Source organism: Oryza sativa, chromosome 2 (genome assembly GCF_034140825.1).
Source record: "Oryza sativa Japonica Group chromosome 2, ASM3414082v1".
Lineage (NCBI taxonomy): Eukaryota > Viridiplantae > Streptophyta > Magnoliopsida > Poales > Poaceae > Oryza > Oryza sativa.
The window spans coordinates 4,953,945-4,974,410 of NC_089036.1; the positions used below are offsets into that span (position 1 = coordinate 4,953,945).

A 20,466-nucleotide genomic window follows, 5' to 3' on the forward strand; every position below is an offset into this window, starting at 1 on the left:
AACCCAAAAATGTGATTCTTTCGTTGGAAGAAAATAGAACAATTTAGAATGCACGAAAAGGTCCTACTATTACACATTACTTTTTATCTCTCTCTAAGTCATTCAAAAAATCAGTTTTTTTTTAATTAATTAGCTGTAAGTGTGTAAATCAACCATAACAAGCCTGTCCAGTAAAGCTACGCTCACATTACGCTGGAATTCATATTGCACTGTAGAAGAGTTGATACAGTGTCTCCCACTGAACGGCGACCACAGCTCACCTCGCGCCTGATCTATTTATTTCCACAACAAACACGCACGTACTCACTCTCAGTGTCACTCACTTCACTGCTTACACCGCGCGACGCGTCACACACGTACGTAGTAGCTAGCTGCAATGGCGTCGCCGCTGGTACGGCTGCTCCTCCTCCTCCTCCTCGTCGTCGCGGCGGCGAGCCGCGGCGCGGCGTCGGCGGCGAAGGCGAAGGCGGCGCGGGTGACGGCGGTGATCGTGTTCGGGGACTCGACGGTGGACACGGGGAACAACAACCAGATCGGGACGCCGCTGCGGAGCGACTTCCCGCCGTACGGGCGCGACATGCCCGGCGGCGCGCGCGCGACGGGGAGGTTCGGCAACGGCCGCCTCGCGCCGGACTTCATGTCGGAGTCCCTCGGCCTGCCGCCGCTCGTCCCGGCGTACCTCGACCCGGCCTACGGCATCGCCGACTTCGCCCGCGGCGTCTGCTTCGCCTCCGCCGGCACCGGCCTCGACAACGCCACCGCCGGCGTCCTGGTAATAATTAAAGCAAAGCTACACCACCATCATCACTATCAACAATCCTCAGCAAAATACTTGCAAAATTCACACGCCCATCAAATTCTATATGAAATTCTTCTAAAGAATCAAATGCGTGCTGACCTTCCTCCGTCCGTTTCATATATTGCAAGTCATTTTGACTTTTTTAAATTAAGTCAAACTTCTTTAAAGTTTGATCAATTTTATAGAAAAATTGACAATATTTATAGCATTAAACTAGTTTTATTAAATTTAAGATTGGATATATTTGATAGTTTAAATGTTAAAAGTATTACTATATTTTTCAATAAATTTGACCAAAGCTAAAGAAGATGATTGGGTTAGATAAAAATCAAAACGACAAACGGAGGTAGCAATACACACTGTGCATTGCAACTCGCAAGTATTTCTAAGAATCAAATAGTAGTACAACATTATGCACTGCTTCAAAGAACCAAATACAACATTATGCATGCAAGTTGTGAAAATCCTTTCCAAAGAATCAAATGCAACAGCATTGTGAATTGCAAGTTATGGCTTTTCCAAAGAATCAATCGCAGCATTATCATTGCAACTTGCAATCTAAGAAAAATTCAGACTTGCCGTTTCTGAATAATTGTACTTTGCTGGAGTCGTCTGAAAATGTCTGCAATTTAAGGCAGTTCGTTCGACGTTAGGTCTCGTTGTTAAAACTTAAATGCATTGGGACCCAAATCTCTCTTTCCCGGGCACTGTTGCATGCACACCACTGTCATCACCTGTAACAATGAAAAAGAAAAATGGCTGTACGTTTTCAGTATTCAGTTATCTTTCGATGGCTTGTCTGAAGAACGCACATAATGGGCATGTGTTTCCCTGCTTTGTTCTTCGTTTTTCTGCAACCACTTGTGCCGGCATTAAGTAGGCTAGCTGGATTCATCCGATTGCGTCTTCTAGAGAAGAACTGTCTTGATTTGATTGCCTAATCATGGTAGGGCATGTATGCAGTTCTGAATTTATTATTAAATCATCATTAATCCAAGTAGGAATATTTCTCTGAGATTGTCTCCTGCTGTGTAGAGCTGCTCACTGGAGTAGTACATTTCTAGATGGTTTCCGACAAGTATACTATATAGGGTTACAGCACTAATCTCAGTGTTGATTGATGTTGTCTCAAAATAAACAAGATCTTACTGTTGTTGGATCAATACTCTTACTGTTTTACAACACTCTAGTTGTGTTGATTGATTCAATGACTCCTACATATAAAGTTAAAATATAGTAATAGTAATTAACTAGGTGAAAACTATATTACCAATGACTGATTCTTGCAATAAAACCAGTACTTAAGTTTTGACCCAGAGAATCCAGCAGCATTGCTTTTGTTTCGGTTGTCCCGGTCCCAACCAAAATCGTATGCTACTACTAATTACAACGAGAAGTACTCCTGCATCCATGCAGATGCATGTGACGCATTCACACTCTCTTCTCCAAATCTCACCTGCTCCAAATCTCATCTGCCAAATGCATGTTCATAATCAGAGCTCACCTCGATCGATCGAATTCATGGCGATCGATCTACACAAAAGTGCGAAATTAATTGACGCGCGCGTGTTCCGATTAGTCAGTGATCCCGCTGTGGAAGGAGGTGGAGTACTACCGGGAGTACCAGCGGCGGCTGCGCGCGCACGCGGGCGCCGCGGCGGCGCGCGACGTCGTGCGCGGCGCGCTCCACGTCGTGAGCATCGGCACCAACGACTTCCTGGAGAACTACTACATGCTCGCCACGGGGCGGTTCGCGCGGTACAGCGTGGGGGAGTACGAGGACTACCTCGTCGCCGCGGCGCGCGCGTTCCTCGCCGCGATCCACCGCCTCGGCGCGCGGCGCGTCACGTTCGCGGGGCTCTCGCCGATGGGGTGCCTGCCGCTGGAGCGCACCGCCGGCGCGCTCCTCGGCGGCGGCGGCGGCGGCTGCGTCGAGGAGTACAACCGGGTGGCGCGCGAGTACAACGGCAAGGTGGAGGCCATGGTGAGGTCGCTCCGCGCCGAGCTCCCGCGACTCAAGGTCGCCTTCATCCCCGTCTATGACAACATGCTCGACCTCATCACCCACCCGGAAAAGTACGGTGAGTCACCTCCTTTATTATAAGTCAGTTTCAAAGTCAAAATAGTACTCCATCCATCCACAAAAATTAGACATATTTCACATTTGAGTTTTTCCTATTTGTAAACTTTATGCATTCAATACTTAAATGAAGAGATAAATTAAATGTTTGATTATAACCCAATGAGTCATCTAAACACTCATTGGTTGCATGTTTGCATTCATTCCTTAATTTTGTAATATCCAAGATAATTTAATTTCTCTTTGGTCTTAGTGACAAAAGTAATATGCGAGGAAGTAACATTTTTAACTCAAGATAAATTTATTATGAAAATATATTCAATTATTGATTTAATAAAAGTAATTTGATATTGTAAATATTATTATATTTGTCTATGAATTTAGTAAAAATTGAAGCAGTTTGACTTTAACAAAAGTCAAAATGACTTACAATAAGAAACAGAGGGAGTAGTAAATTGTATTTCGCATTGGATAAAGCATATATTGTTTCATTTGCTTTACACCAGTAGTAGATTGTATCGAAATAAATTTTAGTTAGCACACCACGATACGAGAAAAATTATGGTATTTGAAAAACTACCTCGAGGTATCTAGATTTTACTCTGAAAATTTTAACTAGTACTAGCTAAATGTACCAAATTTTACATTAGAAAATATGATATCTACTGTTAATTACGAGAGGAAGGCACATTCTATTCTCATAAGAACACGAAAAATTATAGTGAGTTTTGCTTAGGTGGCTCGGCCACTGACCCAAGTATGTTGTAATGTTTTGGGGAGGTAGGGCTGGAGAACGTGGAGGAGGGGTGCTGCGCGACGGGGAGGTTCGAGATGGGGTTCATGTGCAACGACGAGTCGCCATTGACGTGCGACGACGCCAGCAAGTACCTCTTCTGGGACGCCTTCCACCCCACGGAGAAGGTGAACCGGATCATGGCGCAGCACACGCTCGACGTCTGCTACCAGCAAGGCGTCCTCTGATCCATCCATCAGATTATCTGTAATGCGTAGGATTTGTACTGGATTCTTGACGAGAGAAAAAAATCGATAAATATATGGCGGCACATCATCATGGTCAGAAACCCCTAGATCTCAAATCAATGGGAAGAATCAAATTTGTATTGCATTTTTTACCGCATTAAGTTATGGTTTGGTTTCTGGGACCCACATGCTGACAAACACAGTCAAGTTTCCATGTCAGTAGAAACCGCTTCCCAAACCATCGAAGGAGTAGATTTGCACTGGTTTTAAAAGTTGTGAAGACGTTATACCCGGTTTTGTGGTTAAGGAAGGTGATTCGAGAGCAAGAGATTAGAGTAAATTACACCCACGGTACAACAACTTGGCAGGTGGGTGCGATATAGTACAAGAACTTGAGAATTGAACATCCGAGTGCAACAACTTAATAAGTGAGTGCGTTCTAATATAAGAACTTAATAATTTAGTATTTTGGTGTATCAACTTGGCTAAGCATGTGCAAGGTGAGTTTTTTTTCACGATGTCAATATGCCATTACATAGTAATCATACGGATATTACCTTATAATATTGAATTTAATCTTTAAGAATTATACTACACATAGTAGTACAATTTACATCCAATTACCTTTAAGATTTTTTTTTGGTTTTCTTCCCCTTCTAAAATATCAACCAAAAACAATAATTTCTACATCTAGTTTAATTGGATTTCAGTTATTAGTTATTAGGATAAAAAATAAATATACTTATACAAATCTGTGCTAGTATATTGTCAAAATTAGTACTTAAAAATTGAATTTATATAAAAAATGCTCCAAATAATTAAGTTGTCACCTAACCTTTTAACTTATTGTATCAAAATCGTACCTACCTTGCAAGTTATTGCATTTATACGATCACTTATAAAGTTCTCATACTAAATTGCATATACCTGTCAAAGTTGTTGCACTAGAGCACTTATTTTTTAAGTTATTGTACTAAATTGCACCCATCTACCAAGTTGATGGACCGTGGATGTAATAAGGGAGTCAAAATAGAATTATTCCATCGGTCAAGACCACGAGGTAACCATGGGCTTAGATTCAGGGTCTGGTGATTTTCTCAGAATTTGAAGAGGCCCATGGGCCAAAATGTGGCCGTACAGGAGAACAATCTTTCGAGTCTCTGCAACAGAAAACAATTCGATGCTGGTGATAAAAGTTCACAAAATTGCATAAGAAGTTTGGTCAGATTCACCGTTTCACTTTCAAAATGATCTGGTTTGAGCGAGAGGATAAGATTGCAAAGGGGACCACACGCAAAATTTTCCGGATGTCTAAAATCAAAATTTACAATTTCCGCACAAGAATAGGCAGGTAAGTTACATGTGCCAATCTCATCATATTGTGATTTGATTTGTGCCAGGGGACTGTAATAAAGAACAAGAACGAACAAATTAATTAATTACACAGTACATTTCCTGTCGGAAATACGTATACGATTGGGAGTTTTACAGTAATTAATTAAGGTCGGATTAATAATACAAATCCAGCTTCTGCATCACTCCCTCACCCTTGGGAACATGCACCTGTACACCTGCAATTCACAAAGCATGCAATTTTTTTTAAAAAAAAATGAACTCGAAGAAGCAAATGAATTACAGAATTAAATAATTAATTAACTAAAGTTGCAAATGAATTATTAAATTAGATAATAATCAATCAACTAACTAAAGTTACGTGCCTTTGATAAGAAGGACCTCTTCTCGGCTTTTCTCCGAGGATGCCGCGCCGGCGCCGCCTGCGCCGGCGACATGCGCGGCGTGACGTCCGGCCCGGCGGCGGCGGCGGCCTTCGCAACCTCCCGGTGCCGCTTCACCTTCTCGAACTGCACCGTGAAGCCCTGCCCCGCCGCCGCCGCGTTCTGCTCGTCCCACACGCCGAACTTGGGCACGGCCGATGCCGCCTTCGCGGCGCGGCTCACCTGCGGCAGCGCGTGGCGCGGCGGCGACGCGGCCACCCTCGGCTGCGCGGCGTGCTGCTGCTGCTGGTGGTGGTGATGCATCTGCGGCGGCGCCGCGTACGCGCCGGCGCCGGGGCCGCCGTACCCGTAGCCGCCGCCGCCGCCACCGCTGTTGCTGTTGCTGCTGTACCGCGGCTGGTACGGCTTGGGCGGCGAGAACTTGCTGCCGCGGCTGCTGGCCTCGGACGCCGCGCTGCTGCCGTTGCTGCCGCTCCTCCGGTGGTAGCCATTGCCGCTACGCTGCGACGCCGGGTAGTGGTGGTGATGCTGCTGCTGCTGCGGCGGCGGCGGCGCCCGGTGGTGGTGGTGGTGGTGCGCCGGCGGCGGCGCGTGGCCGTGCCCGTGGCCGTGCGAGCTCGGCGGGCGCGACGCCGCTTTCCTGCTCAGGTTCTCGTAGTGCTCGTAGGGATCGAACTCGTAGTCGTCGTCGTGCGTCGCCGGCGCCGCCGTCGCCGGCGTGGGCGCGGTCTTGTTCTCGCGCACCTTGTCGAAGAAGACGGTGTAGCCGATGTTCTCGGCGTCCCACGATCCGAATTTGGGCACCACGGGGCCTTGTCCCTGCACGAATCTCGAGATGAGATTAACCATGCCATATAACAACGTAATTTAATTTCACCATGAGAATTTTTTTTTACTCTAACTTTGTTTACAAAATCCAAAGAAACTAACTCGGTCCGTTTTATAATAGCTGGCACTAGACAATATTCATTTTGGAACTTTTAAAAAATATTACATACACTAAAAAATTGGTGTCATGTTACTAAAGTGAGGTATGTCCTATATGTGAACATAAATATGTGTACTCTGGTTTACCAATTTAAGGGTAAGTAATAGTCAAAGTATAAATGAGAAAGCAAAAGAAAATGATCAGTTATTAAAAAAAACGAAGGGAGCATAACTTCCGACCTCTCCTAATTAAGAAGAATCACCATATAAATGTACGAATACGCGTCTCATATGCTAAGTCAGGTGAAAAAAAAGGGAGAATAAACACGAAAAGCCAACTACTAGTCCAACATCCAGCCAACTCCAATCTGTACAAATGACCCTATTATGTCGTTGTCATTTCCAGCATGAGTCTCCTTGACGTCTACTAATCGTCTAAACCAAGCAAAGGCCAGCCAAATTTCTTTTTCCTCTCTCTTTGCCATGAAGATCTTAGCACGGATCATGCTGTCATAGATTCATAGTGTCACGCATGCATGTGCAGTGCAGCCGGCTCAGAGCATCGCATGTTCAGATCCGTCAGTCCAACTCTGCCTAACCCATCCATCTGTCCATCCATAATCCATTGCCGTGACTGTTGTGCAGTTATGCATGTTACCAACTTGCATCTTGCACATGGGGGTGGTAGTAGTAGCCTCGCCCAACTCATGAGCCTAATTTGATAGTAATTGGCTTGAACACAACGACACTAATCGAGTAATTTGAGAAACACTCATAGATTTTCCGGCTAGCTCCACAAGGTGGTGGACTAGACGATCTGGGTTCGAAGCCTAACCCCTTCTAATTATTTGATATTAGATCATTTCCTAATATTTGCTTTTTTTAATCGAGTAATTTAAAGAAAAATGATGGTGATGGTGATATTATGTGCAGCAATCATGGGCACACCGTAATTGGAGCAGAGAAAGAAGAACATCTCACATGATCAAGCAAGAATGGATTGGGAGTACCATTTTCATGTTTGGAAGCAATTGAACGATTCTAGATGCAGAGACAAGCATATGCAAATGCAATCAACAAACAAGAAGATGAAGATGTAAAATTAATCAGTTAATTGTACTCACAGCCATGAAGTACTATGCTGCCTGCTGAAGAAGAAGAAGAACCGATCAGGTGAAGATGAAGGCCTCTCCTTCTTGGGCTGATTGCTCTTCTCCTCTTTCTCTCTCCCTTTCCTCTTTCTCAAGAGGAAAGGAGAGAAGAGAAGAGAGAGAAAGCAGAAGCAGGCAGGAATGATGGCAGGACAGGACAGAGAAACCAGGGATGGTTTTATGATTGGGGTTCAGAACTGACAGCCTCCCTAAATTCCTAATTAAAGGAGATCACCCAGCTGTGTGACTCTGTGCAAGCAAAACTCAACAGGGTGGCAGCTGGAAGAGAGAATGTGCTGCCCTTGCCCTGCCTGCCAGTGTATGTACCACTGCCTTTATGGAGATAGAGAGGTGTAACAATAACAGAGTTGCAGGTGAAGGAAACTGGAAAGGCAAAAGAGAGAAGAAGAACAGCTCAAGCCTTTAACCTTCTACCTACCTACCCAAGGACATGGTGGTTGTTTGTTTCTTGAGTTGGCTTCTGCTTTTGCAACCCTCCTCTCTCTCTCTCTCTCTTCTCACCTGGTCCTTGCAGCATATGAACATGCAAAGTGCAGTATTTTAGGCTTTTGGTAATGCAATCATGTTCATAAGGAGTTGTATCTTTGGCAAGTTGCAAGGTATGAACAGCACCTGGTTTTGTCCTAGGGCAACAGGTTTGTTTTACTGGACTGAACTTGAGCTACTCATGCATAGCATATCTTTCTTTTTGTTCCTGTGTGCTGTATGCAATGTCAAGATCTCTGTCAGATAGGGTTGTTTGTTCAGACTGAACAAACCTTTTTCTACCCCAATTGGGAGTATTTCTCAGCCATTGGATGAAAAAGAAGAGTGAACGTGCCTTGTTCAAAGATATCAAAATGAGGGCGAGAATTCAAGAGTTCAGATTTTCTCAAGTCAGGATCCAATGATCTTTGTTGATTGTTTTTACACAAACTGTGCGTATTCTTCTTCTGCTGTGCATTTCAGATGACCACATCCGCCAAAAAGGAAAAAAGAGCAAACACATATCGTGCAATTTTGCATGGTCTCTCATACTTCGAGTATACTCATTCTTCATCCAGATTTGTAGCCAGAAATTGTTTTTTTATGGACAAAAGGAGTACATCTTTCAGCAATGCTCTCATGTTGTTGGTGCCATACGAAAGCCAGCAGCAATTCGTACCCGTTCCGGCACGAATTGGGAGCATGTTTCTCAGCCATTGGATGAAAACGAAGAGTAAACTGAACCGAGCCTTTGCTCAAAATAACAAAACTAGGGCAAGAAATTCAAGATCTCAGAGCCTCACAAGTCTTGATCCAGTGATCTTTTTCTATTGTTTTCACACAAACTTCACGTATTCTTCTGCTGTACATTTCAGATAATCACATGTTCACATTCACCAAAAAGAGAAAAAAGAGCAAATACATATCGTGCAATCTTGCACGGTCTGTCGTACTTCGAGTACACATCTTTCAGCAATGCTCTCATGTTGTTGGTGCCATATGAAAGCAAGCAGCAATTTGTACCCATTCCGGCACATCAAAAGCACTGGCAGTACAGGCCACATTAGCTGGCTCACACATTTCATCAAATAGCTGATGCATTTAAGATATCAACACAAACCGGAAAGCGACCAAATTGCAAGAGAAATTTAAGAGAAGCAAGCCGACGCACCGCCTGTGGCTTGATGATGATGCAAAAGAAAGAAAAAAAAAATCTTGAAATGGCGACCTCAATAGGGAGTGGACATTCCATCGTTATTTGCATGTCATCCAAATGGTTATGAATTTTTTTTTAAAACAAAATCAACTAGATATATTAATATGTGATAGATCACTCCACAAGCATAGAAGTTAAAATTCAACTTCTACAAGTTGCAACAAAAAAACAAATTAAACTATTGCTATTTAATGTATATCCACCGTTAAATTTGTTTTTTTTTTGCAACTTGTAGAATTTAAATTTGACCTTGCATGTTTCTGAAGTGATTTATCACACATTAATTTATTTTGTTGATTTTTTTAAATTTTTTTATAACCATTTAGATGACATACAAATAACGAGAGTACAAATAACAAGAGGATGTCCTCTCGAGAATTTAAAATAGTTTCCTGATCCCAATAACTGAAAGAAGCTTCATTACGAGCGCCCATGATCGATTATTATAGCCGTCGCCGTCGTTGTCGCCGGAATTGCACACCACCGGCGCGACATCAGGCACATGGGAAGCTTTGCTCCTGCGTGCTGGTGAGCAGGCAGTGACGCGCAAGATCTGGAGCAGCAGCTGAAACAAAGGAGCAGAGAGCAGTAGTCAGTTTAATCCAGTGTGTAAAAAAGAAGAGAAGAAACTAATCAGATCATCATCAATAAACTAATGGCAACAATGTCGGAGCAGGTGCTAAGATAAAATGTTAGTATAATAGTGATAGCCATTAGCGCAGCTAACTCTGCACAACAGCACAAGCGTCCAGATTATCATGGAAAAAACCTGGAATTGTGCACGCAAGATTTGCGGCACCTTTGGTGGCTAGCTTCATGGTTTTCTTTAGCTTTCTAGCAGCAAATAGCATCGTGAGGTATATATATGTTCAGCAATATCAAGGTTAGCTCCAGAAACTAACAAGATGATATTAAAAAGAAAGTAGTACTGGACAGGAGAAAGTATGGAGGAAAACAAACTGCAGCATTCATTCAGATACACGCATTTAAAGGAATGAACAGAGGTCACCAATCACCATATCCATTTTTATTTAAATAAGTTGCAACAAAACAAAGAAGGTACAACAGAAAATGGTACTAATCACTAGTGTTATAAATAATGCCATAAGACAATCACACAGGGAAATAGCCAAATAGGTCATTACCATACTTGTTACCCCATAATCTGCTCATGTTGCATTTTACTACTGGATAAACAAGTGGGTAGTCAGTGGCCGGGTCTGTTGGAACTAGTGCCACCAATAATACCTAAAATGATAAAGAAACCAGGGGCATGTGAAACCAACAATCATTGAATGCCCCAATAGATTTAGATTGTGAAAAGGAGAAAAGCAGATCTCAACAAGAGAAATAAGAGAAGGCATGCAAAACTGATGCACTAATATCACTGTAACTCCGTATGGATCCCAGAGTCACCAAGCAAAATCAAACCAGTCAGGGTTAGAAATGAAATCAGCAAATGCAGTGATGAATTTACTCCATGATGAGCATAGCTGGGAATATTATGGCAGAAAATAGTCATCGAGCTATTTCTTTAATCAGTCATGCTGCAATAAGAGGCCAAAGAAAATGTGACTAACAATTCATACAATGGGAGGCAATCAAGTATATTTAGCATTTTAGCCAGACAAATATAAATAGGGGCCCAACATGTCAAACAACTTAAGTCATAACTCATAACCGTAAGGTATATTACATCTTTGCACCAGTCCTTAGTACAGGGGGTGTTTTCTTCTGTTTCGCCTCACCTTGTCCTTGCCCATGATTGCACCATTTGGCTCATGGAGTAGATTAGAGTCCACTCCAACTTGACTATATTCATACTCATGCTATCACTGAAGCACACCTGGATAGATCAATTCTCTCTGGAGGCATCATCAAATCAATAAAATAAGACATAATGAACTTGAGCACGAAAAGACAAAAACAGAAACCCAAAGCCATCATCAATCAAGACAAGCAATGGATGCCATACAGTAACAAGACAGTTAACTTGAGAAAGAAGAATAGCACAAATGTACATTTTGTTTTTACATATTGCCTACCACACATGCTAAATTACACCTTTTCTCAAGATAAATTACATCCAAAGATCCAGATTTTAGAAGTGATTCTAATCAGGTAAGTGCTTTTTAACAAACCAGTTTCCATTTTATCCTCACAGCTATCAGCTATGCTTCTTCCCAGAGAGAGGTTTTCCAAAAGTGAATCTGCAAGCTAGGAAATCAATCGTCATGATATATTTCCCAGTCCACATGACTTGGTACAAGGAACCTGAATCTGTCTATAATTAATAGTTATTACTTCTTGCTATCAGTATCACTGTCCAATAGTATGTGAGGAAATAAACACTACCATGCTCAATAATGCCCTTAAATCTAATTGTCATGACATATTTCTCAGTCCTCAACTCATCATGACTTGGTACAGGGAACTTAAATATGTCTATGAAGAATAGTTATTACTTCTTGTTATCAGTATCTGTCCAATAGTATGCGAGGAAATAAACACTACAATGCTCAATAATGCCCTTAAATCTAATTGTCATGACATATTTCCCAGCCCTCAACTCCTCATGACTTGGTACAGGGAACTTAAATCTATCTATGAAGAGTAGTTATTACTTCTTGTTATCAGTATCACTGTCCAATAGTATGTGAGGAAATAAACACTACCATGCTCAATAATGCCCTTAAATCTAACCAGGCAGCTGGGGCAATGGAGTACCGAAGACTATTGGACATGCAAGCACAAATATGCAAAGCAGAACAGAAAAGTTAAGAAAACAAATGGTCCAGCAAATACTATCCCAAAAACATGTTTTTAGTGAATTGCACTTTACTCAACCCAGAGTTCGGAAGAATCGTCACCAGTTCAGAGTAATGTGTAAGTGTTTAGAAAGAAGCACTCACAAACAGATCACATGCATCAGTTGGTTCCAATATCTGCTGTACAGGCCCAAATCATTCTCATTCCCATTGGACTTCTACCACTTTGTTGGCAACAATGTTTCTGGTTTTATCCAATAGTAGATCAGCAGGATTATTAGTTCACGGTATGTCAGGCAAAACATGAAGAAAGGATAAAAGAAGTGCATGACTGCATGCTAGTTTTACCACTGGGACCCCAAAAATATAAAAATGTTTTCCATGTTAATAGCTACTATATAATAAGATGCGTTCACATGATATCTGGACTACTTTTTCCTACCATAGGTTCTCACTGGTGATGTTTAAAGATCAGATGGACATTTCCTATTGAAGAAGAAATGTAATCATGTAGATAACTGCATAATAATTGACCAAAGTTAATAGCAACATAGAAAATTTTGATAACCTGAAGCTACAAGTAGAAAGTATATCGCGTGTTAAAGATTAACTTACATTATTAGGTAAAAAAACCAGAGTGCATCATGCTCAGATTCTGATTAGGCGAATAGCATGATAATTTGCAAAGTCAATTATGGAAAACATGTCTACATTTTCATATATGCTACAATGGTATTTCCCAGACCATGTTTTCTAGATGACACTAAATATCCAAATTTCGCATAAATTGAAACAGTGGGAGCATTAAGAGAAAGGAGCCAGCACATTTTTGTTGCATCCCAACATAAATGATGAAATCAGAATAAAATGTTATCAATGCACACAAAAGAAAGGATAATGCAAACGGACATGAATTGATGATATTCAAGATAAAATCATGACTTGCGTTAAAAAAACAAAGTGAGTTAGGTGCATAGGCATATTATACCCTTATATTTGTAATGGAACTTAATTATTTATAAGAAACTATCACCCCTGATATAAACAAAGTATCATGCAACTAACAAAACTTATTACTAACTTCATTTATGTAAGAATATTTCCTTGTCGTTTGCTTTGGTCAATGCCTCCTCCCATAAATGTAACAAGAGAACCCTAATAAGATTGCCAATGTTGCGCAGAAGAACAGGTATGAGGTTTAGTGGGAAAGCCTGCAAATCAGTGTAGGCATAAGATTTGACAAAACACAAAAACAAATGTTAGCTATATCATACAGAAAAGATTATTTGCAAAACAATGATATATTAGAAAAATACATGTTCCGCATATTAGGCCACAACACATTATGTTACTAGCATAACTTTTCCACCTGCAAGAATTAATCCCGTTATCATCTTGACGCCAATGTCATATGGTGCTACAGGGCAGTTAACCTGAGTTTACACCACATAGAATCATCCACTTTTATGGGTGTGTTCGGCTGGTATTTTTCAGCTGCGGCTGCAGCTGCAGTAGTTAAGGATTGCTGCAGCTTGCAGCAAATTTCTGATGTAGCAGCCGCAGCAGCTGCAGCTTATATGGCTGCCCAACAGAGCCTATTATGGCTTGATGCCCAATGAATCAGCTAATCAGATGCCAAATTATCCATGCTAATGGTTTTCAGCTAAATTCCAAAGGCTGCTACATTATTTCATGCTGAAGGTCTTTATGTATTACCCACTAAATAATAGCTTCTAAACTTGGTTCATATGAATTTCTTTTGATCACACAAACATGGAATTATATGGAACATCCAAAGCGATCTTATGCTATAACACAAATTTAAAGCAAATGTGAAACTAGATGTAGGAACAACAGGTGTGGATCGACATAATAACATGTTAACAACACAAGCATCAAGGAAGCAAGACGATCTTATGCAGATCTAGATCATTGCTTTAACAGAACGAATTTCAGCTGTATATTTCTGGCATTTAAGCTTCCTGTTTGCTACAAGCCTTCTGACTATTCTAGTAAATAGGTGGGATGTTTCAAGCTTCCCAATTCCAAAAAGAAAGAAAAACTAAAAGAGTATAAAGGGTAAGAACAAGATGAGCACATGTAGCTAAAGATTGAAAATAAGTTACTTTAGCTGTCTGCTTCCTCACAGGAAGGAAGCAAGTAAAATGTTGCTATATTACAACAGCACAACCACAGCGAGCTGCTGCGAGACGCAGCAATCATCATCTATCGCCAGCAGCAAGCAGGCAGATACGCAGATCGGGCCACATTAATCATCATCAGATCAAGTAAACAAGAACAACACAAAGCGCGGAAGGATCATGTCGGCTACGAGAGAAGGGAAGAACCAAATATTTTTCTCCTTTTCCTCTTTCTCCAACGACCGGTGGGGTTGGGGGCTCAGAGCCGCAGCGCCGTCAGCCTCAGCTCCTCGTCGTCGTAGGCACAGCCAAAGCCGCCGCCGCCGCCGCCGCCTCCACCAGGAGGCAGGTTGAGGTCGAACTGGAACGGGAGCCGGCACGAGGGCGAGGCGGCGGCGTCCGCGCAGTCGTCGTCCACCACCGACGCCGACGACCCGCAGTCGCTGCGGCAGTCACCGTCGGGGATCGGCGGCGGCGGGGGCGGCCGCGGCGGGAGCACCGGCCGCGGCCGGGTGCCGAACGACTCGACGGTGGAGCTGAGGCTGCTAGTGGCCGGCCTAGCGGCGACAACAGCGGCGGCGGGGTAGGTGAGGTGGTGGTGGTGGTGGTGGTGGAGCTGGGGTTGGGCGTGGGGGAGGGAGAGGGGGAAGTTGGTCTTGGCCTTGGCCCCGCGCAGCGCCCGCGCCGCCGCGTCGTAGGCGCGCGCGGCGTCCTCGGCGGAGTCGTAGGTCCCCAGCCACACCCGCGCCTTCTTCGCCGGGTCGCGGATCTCCGCCGCGTACCTCCCCCACGGCCGCTTCCGCACCCCGCGGAACCTCGCCGCCTCCGCGTCCTCCTCCGCCGCGCCGCCGCGACGCATGCCCGCGCCAAGCTCGGGAATCGAGGAGATGGGAATCGGAATCGAGGCGGTGGGGATTGGGAATGGGAATTGTGAGGGGGGGGAGGAGAGGAGAGGGGGAAGGTGGGGGTGGGGGGAGGAGTTAATTGGGAAGGTTTGCTTGTTTGTGCTGCCACCGCCCACGACGCTGCCCACTCGCCACCACCGCCACCGTCCCTGGCCGCGTGCCTCCTTTTTTTTCTCTTTTCTCAACCCTCTCTCCTCTCTTTTTCTTTCTCGCAGGCCTCTTTAATTCTTTTCTTTTGTTGTTGTTTAAAAGAAAAATTAATTGCTTTTTGGGTTTCTCTTTTGTTTTTCTTTTGTCTAAGGTTCTGTTGTTGTTTAAAAGAAAATTTAATTGCTTTTTGGGGGTCTTTTCTTTTGTTTTTCTTTTGTGTAAGGTTAGGTTTTCTATGGACTACCGCGAGATGTTTTGATATTCCATGTGATTATTATTGCATGTTTATGTATTTATATTTTTTTATAAAGATATGGAAACAAGATCTTTCGCAATAGTAGCTTGCTGATACGACAAAGGGTCATGCTAACCAGCGGTAACACATTATCTCCATAATTTATGTGTAAATCAATTGACCAAATGCATCCCTCACTACTACAAAGCATCAAGTAGGTCTTGGAAGTGCTGAAACCGACACCTATAGATCTTTTCCCACTTTCGTGGGTTGAAATCGCAATAAAACGACGCCTTTAAACAATTATCGGTGCCGGCACTAAATAAAAACCGACACCTATTCTATAGGTGCCTTTTTAAAAAAAAAGTACCTTTAATATATTATAGGTATCGGTTCATTAAAAACCGACACCTATAATATAGGTGTCATCGAGCCGAGCCAGTAATTAGATGAGCCGACCGGCGGGCCCCACCATGACGAGGCGACAAGGAGATAAGTTTCAATCTCCTCTCTCTCGTCTCCTCCCTCTCTCTCGCTCTCCTCTCTGTCTCCTTCCCTTCTCTCTCTCCCTCCCTTCTCTCCCGCGGACGGTGGCTAGCCGGCGGAGGCGGCAGCAGCGGCCGGCGCCCTCCCCTCCGCTAGATCCGGCGGGAGGGTCGGCGGCGGCCGGGGAGGGGGGTCGGCGGCGACCGGGACGACGTCAGCGGTGGTCTCCCGTCGGCGGCGGCGGACTCCCCACAAGCAGCGACGGATTTTGTTTATGATTATGATTGCGGTGGATTTTTGTTTGTTGATGATTTTTGTTTGTGATGAACAAGAACCGATGTTTTTTTTAGATTTTTCGATTTCTTTTTTGGTTTGCAGGCATCGGCTCGAATTGAGCGGAGCCGAGCCGTACTCTTTTTTTGTGATCCATACACCTCAAATGTGCCGATTCTTGAAGCCGACACCTTTGAGAGAACTCAAAAGTCCCACCTGCGATGTGTCGGTTGCCAAATCCGGCACTTATGTGTGGTTGGCAACTGGCACCAGAAAGGCATTTCTCTAGTAGTGCCTATAGCATTTCTCATATAGTGTAAGACATAGTAAAAGGTATAGAAAAATAAGGCGTTGTTAGTTAAAATACCCGCGCAATGTTGACGGAATCAAAAGACTATAGTAGACAACTATAGTAAACTTAGGTGGTATTTATTTCTACTAAATATGAAGATAAAGTTAAGTGCGGAAAAAGCCACTAGTGCATGATTAATTGAATTTTAATCATTACAAACACGAAAAATAGATTTATCTAATATTTTAAAGCAATTTTTATATAGAAAGTTTCATATGAAATATAGTGAGCTATGGGGTCCACATGTTAGCCCTCTGAAAAGCTAGTAAGTTTTAGAAGATCTATTTATGTTCTATTAACATGGTATGTATGTTGGTGTTGTGAAAATGACAAGTAAAGGGCAAAAATTCCGGTAAAGAAAATCAATAAAGCTTAAAAGCACGTGTAATTAAGACACTAAAGACCTTAGGACGTCGCCTCTAAATTTTGTAACATTGTGTAATGTTATGAGTATGGAAAAACAAAACAGCAACTCATTCATGTATCTGCATGGAATAACTGAGAATTCGTGTGTGATCTATCCATGTTTTTGTTTGTTTTTTAACAAACTTTAAATGCGGTATGTTGGATCTGGACTTTTCCTTACCAAGCTTATAATAAGAAATCCACCAAACCGGACTTTTCTCCTTAGTCACACTCACACATGCCACTGTCGCGGGAAATAACAAATTAAGAGCAGTAAAGAAGGATAACCACGTTGAATCTATACACAGTCAAAATACGCAGTTAATTGGATATTCAAGTTGGCATAGTATGGTATAATATTGAAAGTATAATAAATTTAAAGATAACATTTCACACATAGGTATAATACTACTGAAAGTATGTATCCAATTTTTTATATATTTTTTGTGATATTTACTAGTTGGTTTGTATAAAGTGTACATTGAAAAATTTGTGTGTATATAATACGTTCCCGCTTTAACTACCTCTACTAATCTCATATAGTTTTGTGAAAATTAACAACCCCCTTCCCCCCACCCCCACCCCCCAACAACGTTTTAGTGCTTTACTCCTGTCCCCTCTTTACTACTTTACCCCCCATTGTCTTGTTTAGCCTGCCTCTTTTGCTTTCATCTATTTTTTGCTTGCTCCATTGCTCGGTTTTTACCCCATAATCATGCCCACCGCCTTTCCATCCATCGTTAAAAAAAGTTTGGTTTCAAACAAAATAAAAAAAACGAATGAAAAAAAAGAGAAAAGCACTAGTGCATCTACGGGCCTGTTCACTTTGATGTCATTTTTAACCTTATGAAATTTTAGTAAAGTTGCTAAAAAATGGCTATATTTAGTTTGCTACCAAATTTTGGTAACTATATAAGAAATCCTGCCAAAATTTTAGAATTTGGTAAGATTTTTTTGGCACGAAAGTGAACATGCCCTGTATCTCTGACCTGAGAGAGATGTGAGTTGGGTTGGGTTGGGTTAGACCGACCGGGCGGCCAACCACCACCAGCCGATGCGACGACCAGCAGGCAGCAGCAAGCAGCCAGCCAACCCCACCAACCGATCAGCCGTGGATCGGAGGGAATAAAAGCCCCCGAGCTCATACGTGATCCGCCTCGTCGACGAACGACGACACATGCGTGTGGATCGATTCATCGATCGATCGGTGGATGGACAGATGCATGGAAAACCCATGCTGCTTGTGGTGGCGCTTTGCTAATTCGGTTTGTTTGTTGGGCTCGGCGTGCAGCGACGACCGCGCGGGCGGGCCGAGCGAAGCGGTGAATGTGGCGGGCGCGGATGGCAGATGATACGGGGGCCCGGCGGGCGGCGGGCGGCGGGCGATCCCATCGTGTGTCCGTCTCCGAGCATGTTACTCTATTCCACTACGGAGCACGGGGGCGGGGGCGCGGGGGTTACACCAAAATCCATGGCTCATGATGCCGATCGGTGATGTGATGCGCGGTGTCGTCGCGCGTGTTATTAGGACTCCCTCCGCCCTAATATAACACAATTGGGATCCTCTTCACTGACATGTGGGTCCAAAGGACTGTGGAGCCCAGTGAACAGCAAACTTAATACCGATGTGAAATACTCCCTCCGAAAAAAAAGGCTAACCCTAGTTTCCGTGTCCAACATTTGATCGTCCGTTTTATTTAAAAAAATTATGAAAAAAAATTAAAAGATAAGTCACGCATAAAGTATTAATCATGTTTTATCGTCTAACAATAATGAAAATACTAATTATAAAAAAAATTTATATAAGACGGACATTCAAACGTTGCACACGGAAACCCATGGTTTGTCTTTTTTTTTGACGGAGGGAGTATTCTATATTTACGAATCTGAACAGCTAGAACCATAACAACAATGATGTTTCTAGGATAAAGTCTTTATTAAATTGAGTGTTTATCAATAGATTTTTTTGAATTTTCTAAAAAATTTAAACTACGAAGAAAACCTCGAAATTAACTCTAAAATTTATATTTTATCCGTAACAACAACCAGAGTATCTCGCCTTCTGACAGGTGACAACACGAGACTTGAGTCTTGGGAACTCTGCGCCCAGTTAATTATTATCTTTATATTCTAAAATATAAGCATGTCTATGCTTTTTTTTCAAAAGTTTAGAAAACATGAAAATATATATGCTTACAGTTATAGGAGTATTTTGAAACGGAATTAGTATTTGCCACCTTAAACATTGAAATTCTCACCATGCATTTGTTTTGGGTTGGGAACACTTCTCCTAGCATGAAAAAAATGAACAACAGATTAACATATGATTAATTAAATAAAAGATATATTTTTTTAAAAAAAATTATATGACTTTATGAAAACAACTTTTATAAAGAAAACACACCGTTTAACTGTTGAGAATAAACATACCATTTAACCGAAAACTAAAAATTAGGATAACTTAGTTGAGAACACACCCTCTCAATTTCATGTGACGCACAACGTTTCATTAATCAGTATGGCGATTGTATGTCACTAGGCTGATGAAAAGACGTGTAGCTTGAGCGTACAAGAGAAGGTCGATAGCGAGACACAATGGTGGAGGGGAGAGAGCGTGAACGTCTCTCCTCCTTTTGCAGAAGAAACACCGGGGCGGCGTTGAGTGATCAGTTGGTGAATGGCTCTCCTCTTTTCAAGCTCTCCTAATGATCATTCACCTGGGCCGTGCCAGACAAAAGCCATAACAAACTTTACGTGTACACTACAGACTCGTTGAGAGCAAACCAAAGATGGCGTCGCCATCGTTGGATCAAAACTGTATGGACAGAGGATATGTTGTTAATGAGAACTTGAACTTGTTACTTGCCATGCTGGCTAAATAGCAGAATATTTCACTTACTTTCTGTTTGAGAAATACGATACAAACACAAGCGCGTTTAACCTCATTATCGACAGGTGAATCGTAAATACGACCATAAGTGTCAGATATAGGACTAGATTCGGGTGGGTTGGTTCTACCGGAAAACCAACCCATTGAGCTACGTTAGCTTCGCTATTTTAATTAGGAATGATATTTAACCATTCATCTTATTTTAAAAAATTACATAACTAATATTTGTTTTATTGCGAGTTGTTTTATCATTAAAAGTACTTCAAGAATGATTTATATCTTATACATTTATGTGAAATTTTTAAATAAAACGAATAATCAAATATATGTCCAAAAGTCAACGATATTATTTATTAATAAATAGAAGACTTGTATTTTAGTAGTATATATGCTAGTTGCGAATATCAGGAGTACTATTCGAGTGTTCGAGCAAGCTTACTTTCAGCCATTGTACCTAACTAGTAGTAGATACTGCAACAAATTTT

At 42.3% G+C, this 20,466-nt stretch overlaps 3 protein-coding genes and 1 long non-coding RNA gene across 8 annotated transcripts; 2 read left to right on the top strand and 2 right to left on the bottom strand.

The window, feature by feature from the left end:
* The first annotated feature begins 277 nt into the window (after window positions 1-277).
* Window positions 278-4,005, top strand: LOC4328561 (GDSL esterase/lipase At4g26790). Of its 5 annotated transcripts, none has more exons than XR_010739015.1 (3): window positions 278-772; window positions 2,383-2,880; window positions 3,664-4,005. XR_010739015.1 is itself a non-coding variant. In XM_015769286.3 (3 exons), the coding sequence occupies exons 1-3, from the start codon at window positions 377-379 to the stop codon at window positions 3,881-3,883; spliced, it is 1,113 nt and encodes a 370-aa protein (XP_015624772.1). In that variant the 5' UTR covers window positions 278-376; the 3' UTR covers window positions 3,884-4,005. The 5 variants fall into 5 exon arrangements, 3 of the variants coding, with proteins under 3 accessions (XP_015624772.1, XP_066163168.1, XP_015624773.1); XR_010739016.1 differs by having other exon boundaries at window positions 2,383-2,875; XM_015769286.3 differs by having other exon boundaries at window positions 2,379-2,875.
* A 1,130-nt stretch (window positions 4,006-5,135) lies between these two features.
* LOC4328562 (RPM1-interacting protein 4) lies at window positions 5,136-8,342 on the bottom strand. Its single transcript, XM_015768593.3, has 3 exons — window positions 7,648-8,342; window positions 5,579-6,415; window positions 5,136-5,431 (listed from the first exon to the last, which is right to left on the bottom strand). Exons 1-3 carry the CDS (start codon window positions 7,651-7,653, stop codon window positions 5,396-5,398), a joined length of 879 nt encoding a protein of 292 aa, XP_015624079.1. The 5' UTR covers window positions 7,654-8,342; the 3' UTR covers window positions 5,136-5,395.
* On the top strand, window positions 7,024-7,824 carry LOC136355177 (uncharacterized). The gene is made up of 2 exons (XR_010739346.1): window positions 7,024-7,344; window positions 7,457-7,824. It is a non-coding gene; the product is annotated as an uncharacterized lncRNA (long non-coding RNA).
* A 5,907-nt stretch (window positions 8,343-14,249) lies between the features above and the next one.
* On the bottom strand, window positions 14,250-15,237 carry LOC4328564 (ethylene-responsive transcription factor 3). Its single transcript, XM_066307457.1, has one exon. The coding sequence runs from the start codon at window positions 15,142-15,144 to the stop codon at window positions 14,545-14,547; it is 600 nt and encodes a 199-aa protein (XP_066163554.1). The 5' UTR covers window positions 15,145-15,237; the 3' UTR covers window positions 14,250-14,544.
* Window positions 15,238-20,466: the final 5,229 nt, after the last annotated feature.

Excerpts from the sequence above, each read along its gene's own strand:
- LOC4328561 (XM_015769286.3), top strand. The coding sequence starts at position 377 with ATGGCGTCGCCGCTGGTACGGCTGCTCCTCCTCCTCCTCCTCGTCGTC. Across the intron at positions 773-2,378 it reads ACGCCACCGCCGGCGTCCTG|TCAGTGATCCCGCTGTGGAA; the intron begins GTAATAATTAAA and ends TGTTCCGATTAG. Across the intron at positions 2,876-3,663 it reads CTCATCACCCACCCGGAAAA|GGCTGGAGAACGTGGAGGAG; the intron begins GTACGGTGAGTC and ends TTGGGGAGGTAG.
- LOC4328562 (XM_015768593.3), bottom strand. Across the intron at positions 5,432-5,578 it reads AGAGGTCCTTCTTATCAAAG|GTGTACAGGTGCATGTTCCC; the intron begins GCACGTAACTTT and ends TGTGAATTGCAG.
- LOC4328564 (XM_066307457.1), bottom strand. The coding sequence starts at position 15,144 with ATGCGTCGCGGCGGCGCGGCGGAGGAGGACGCGGAGGCGGCGAGGTTC.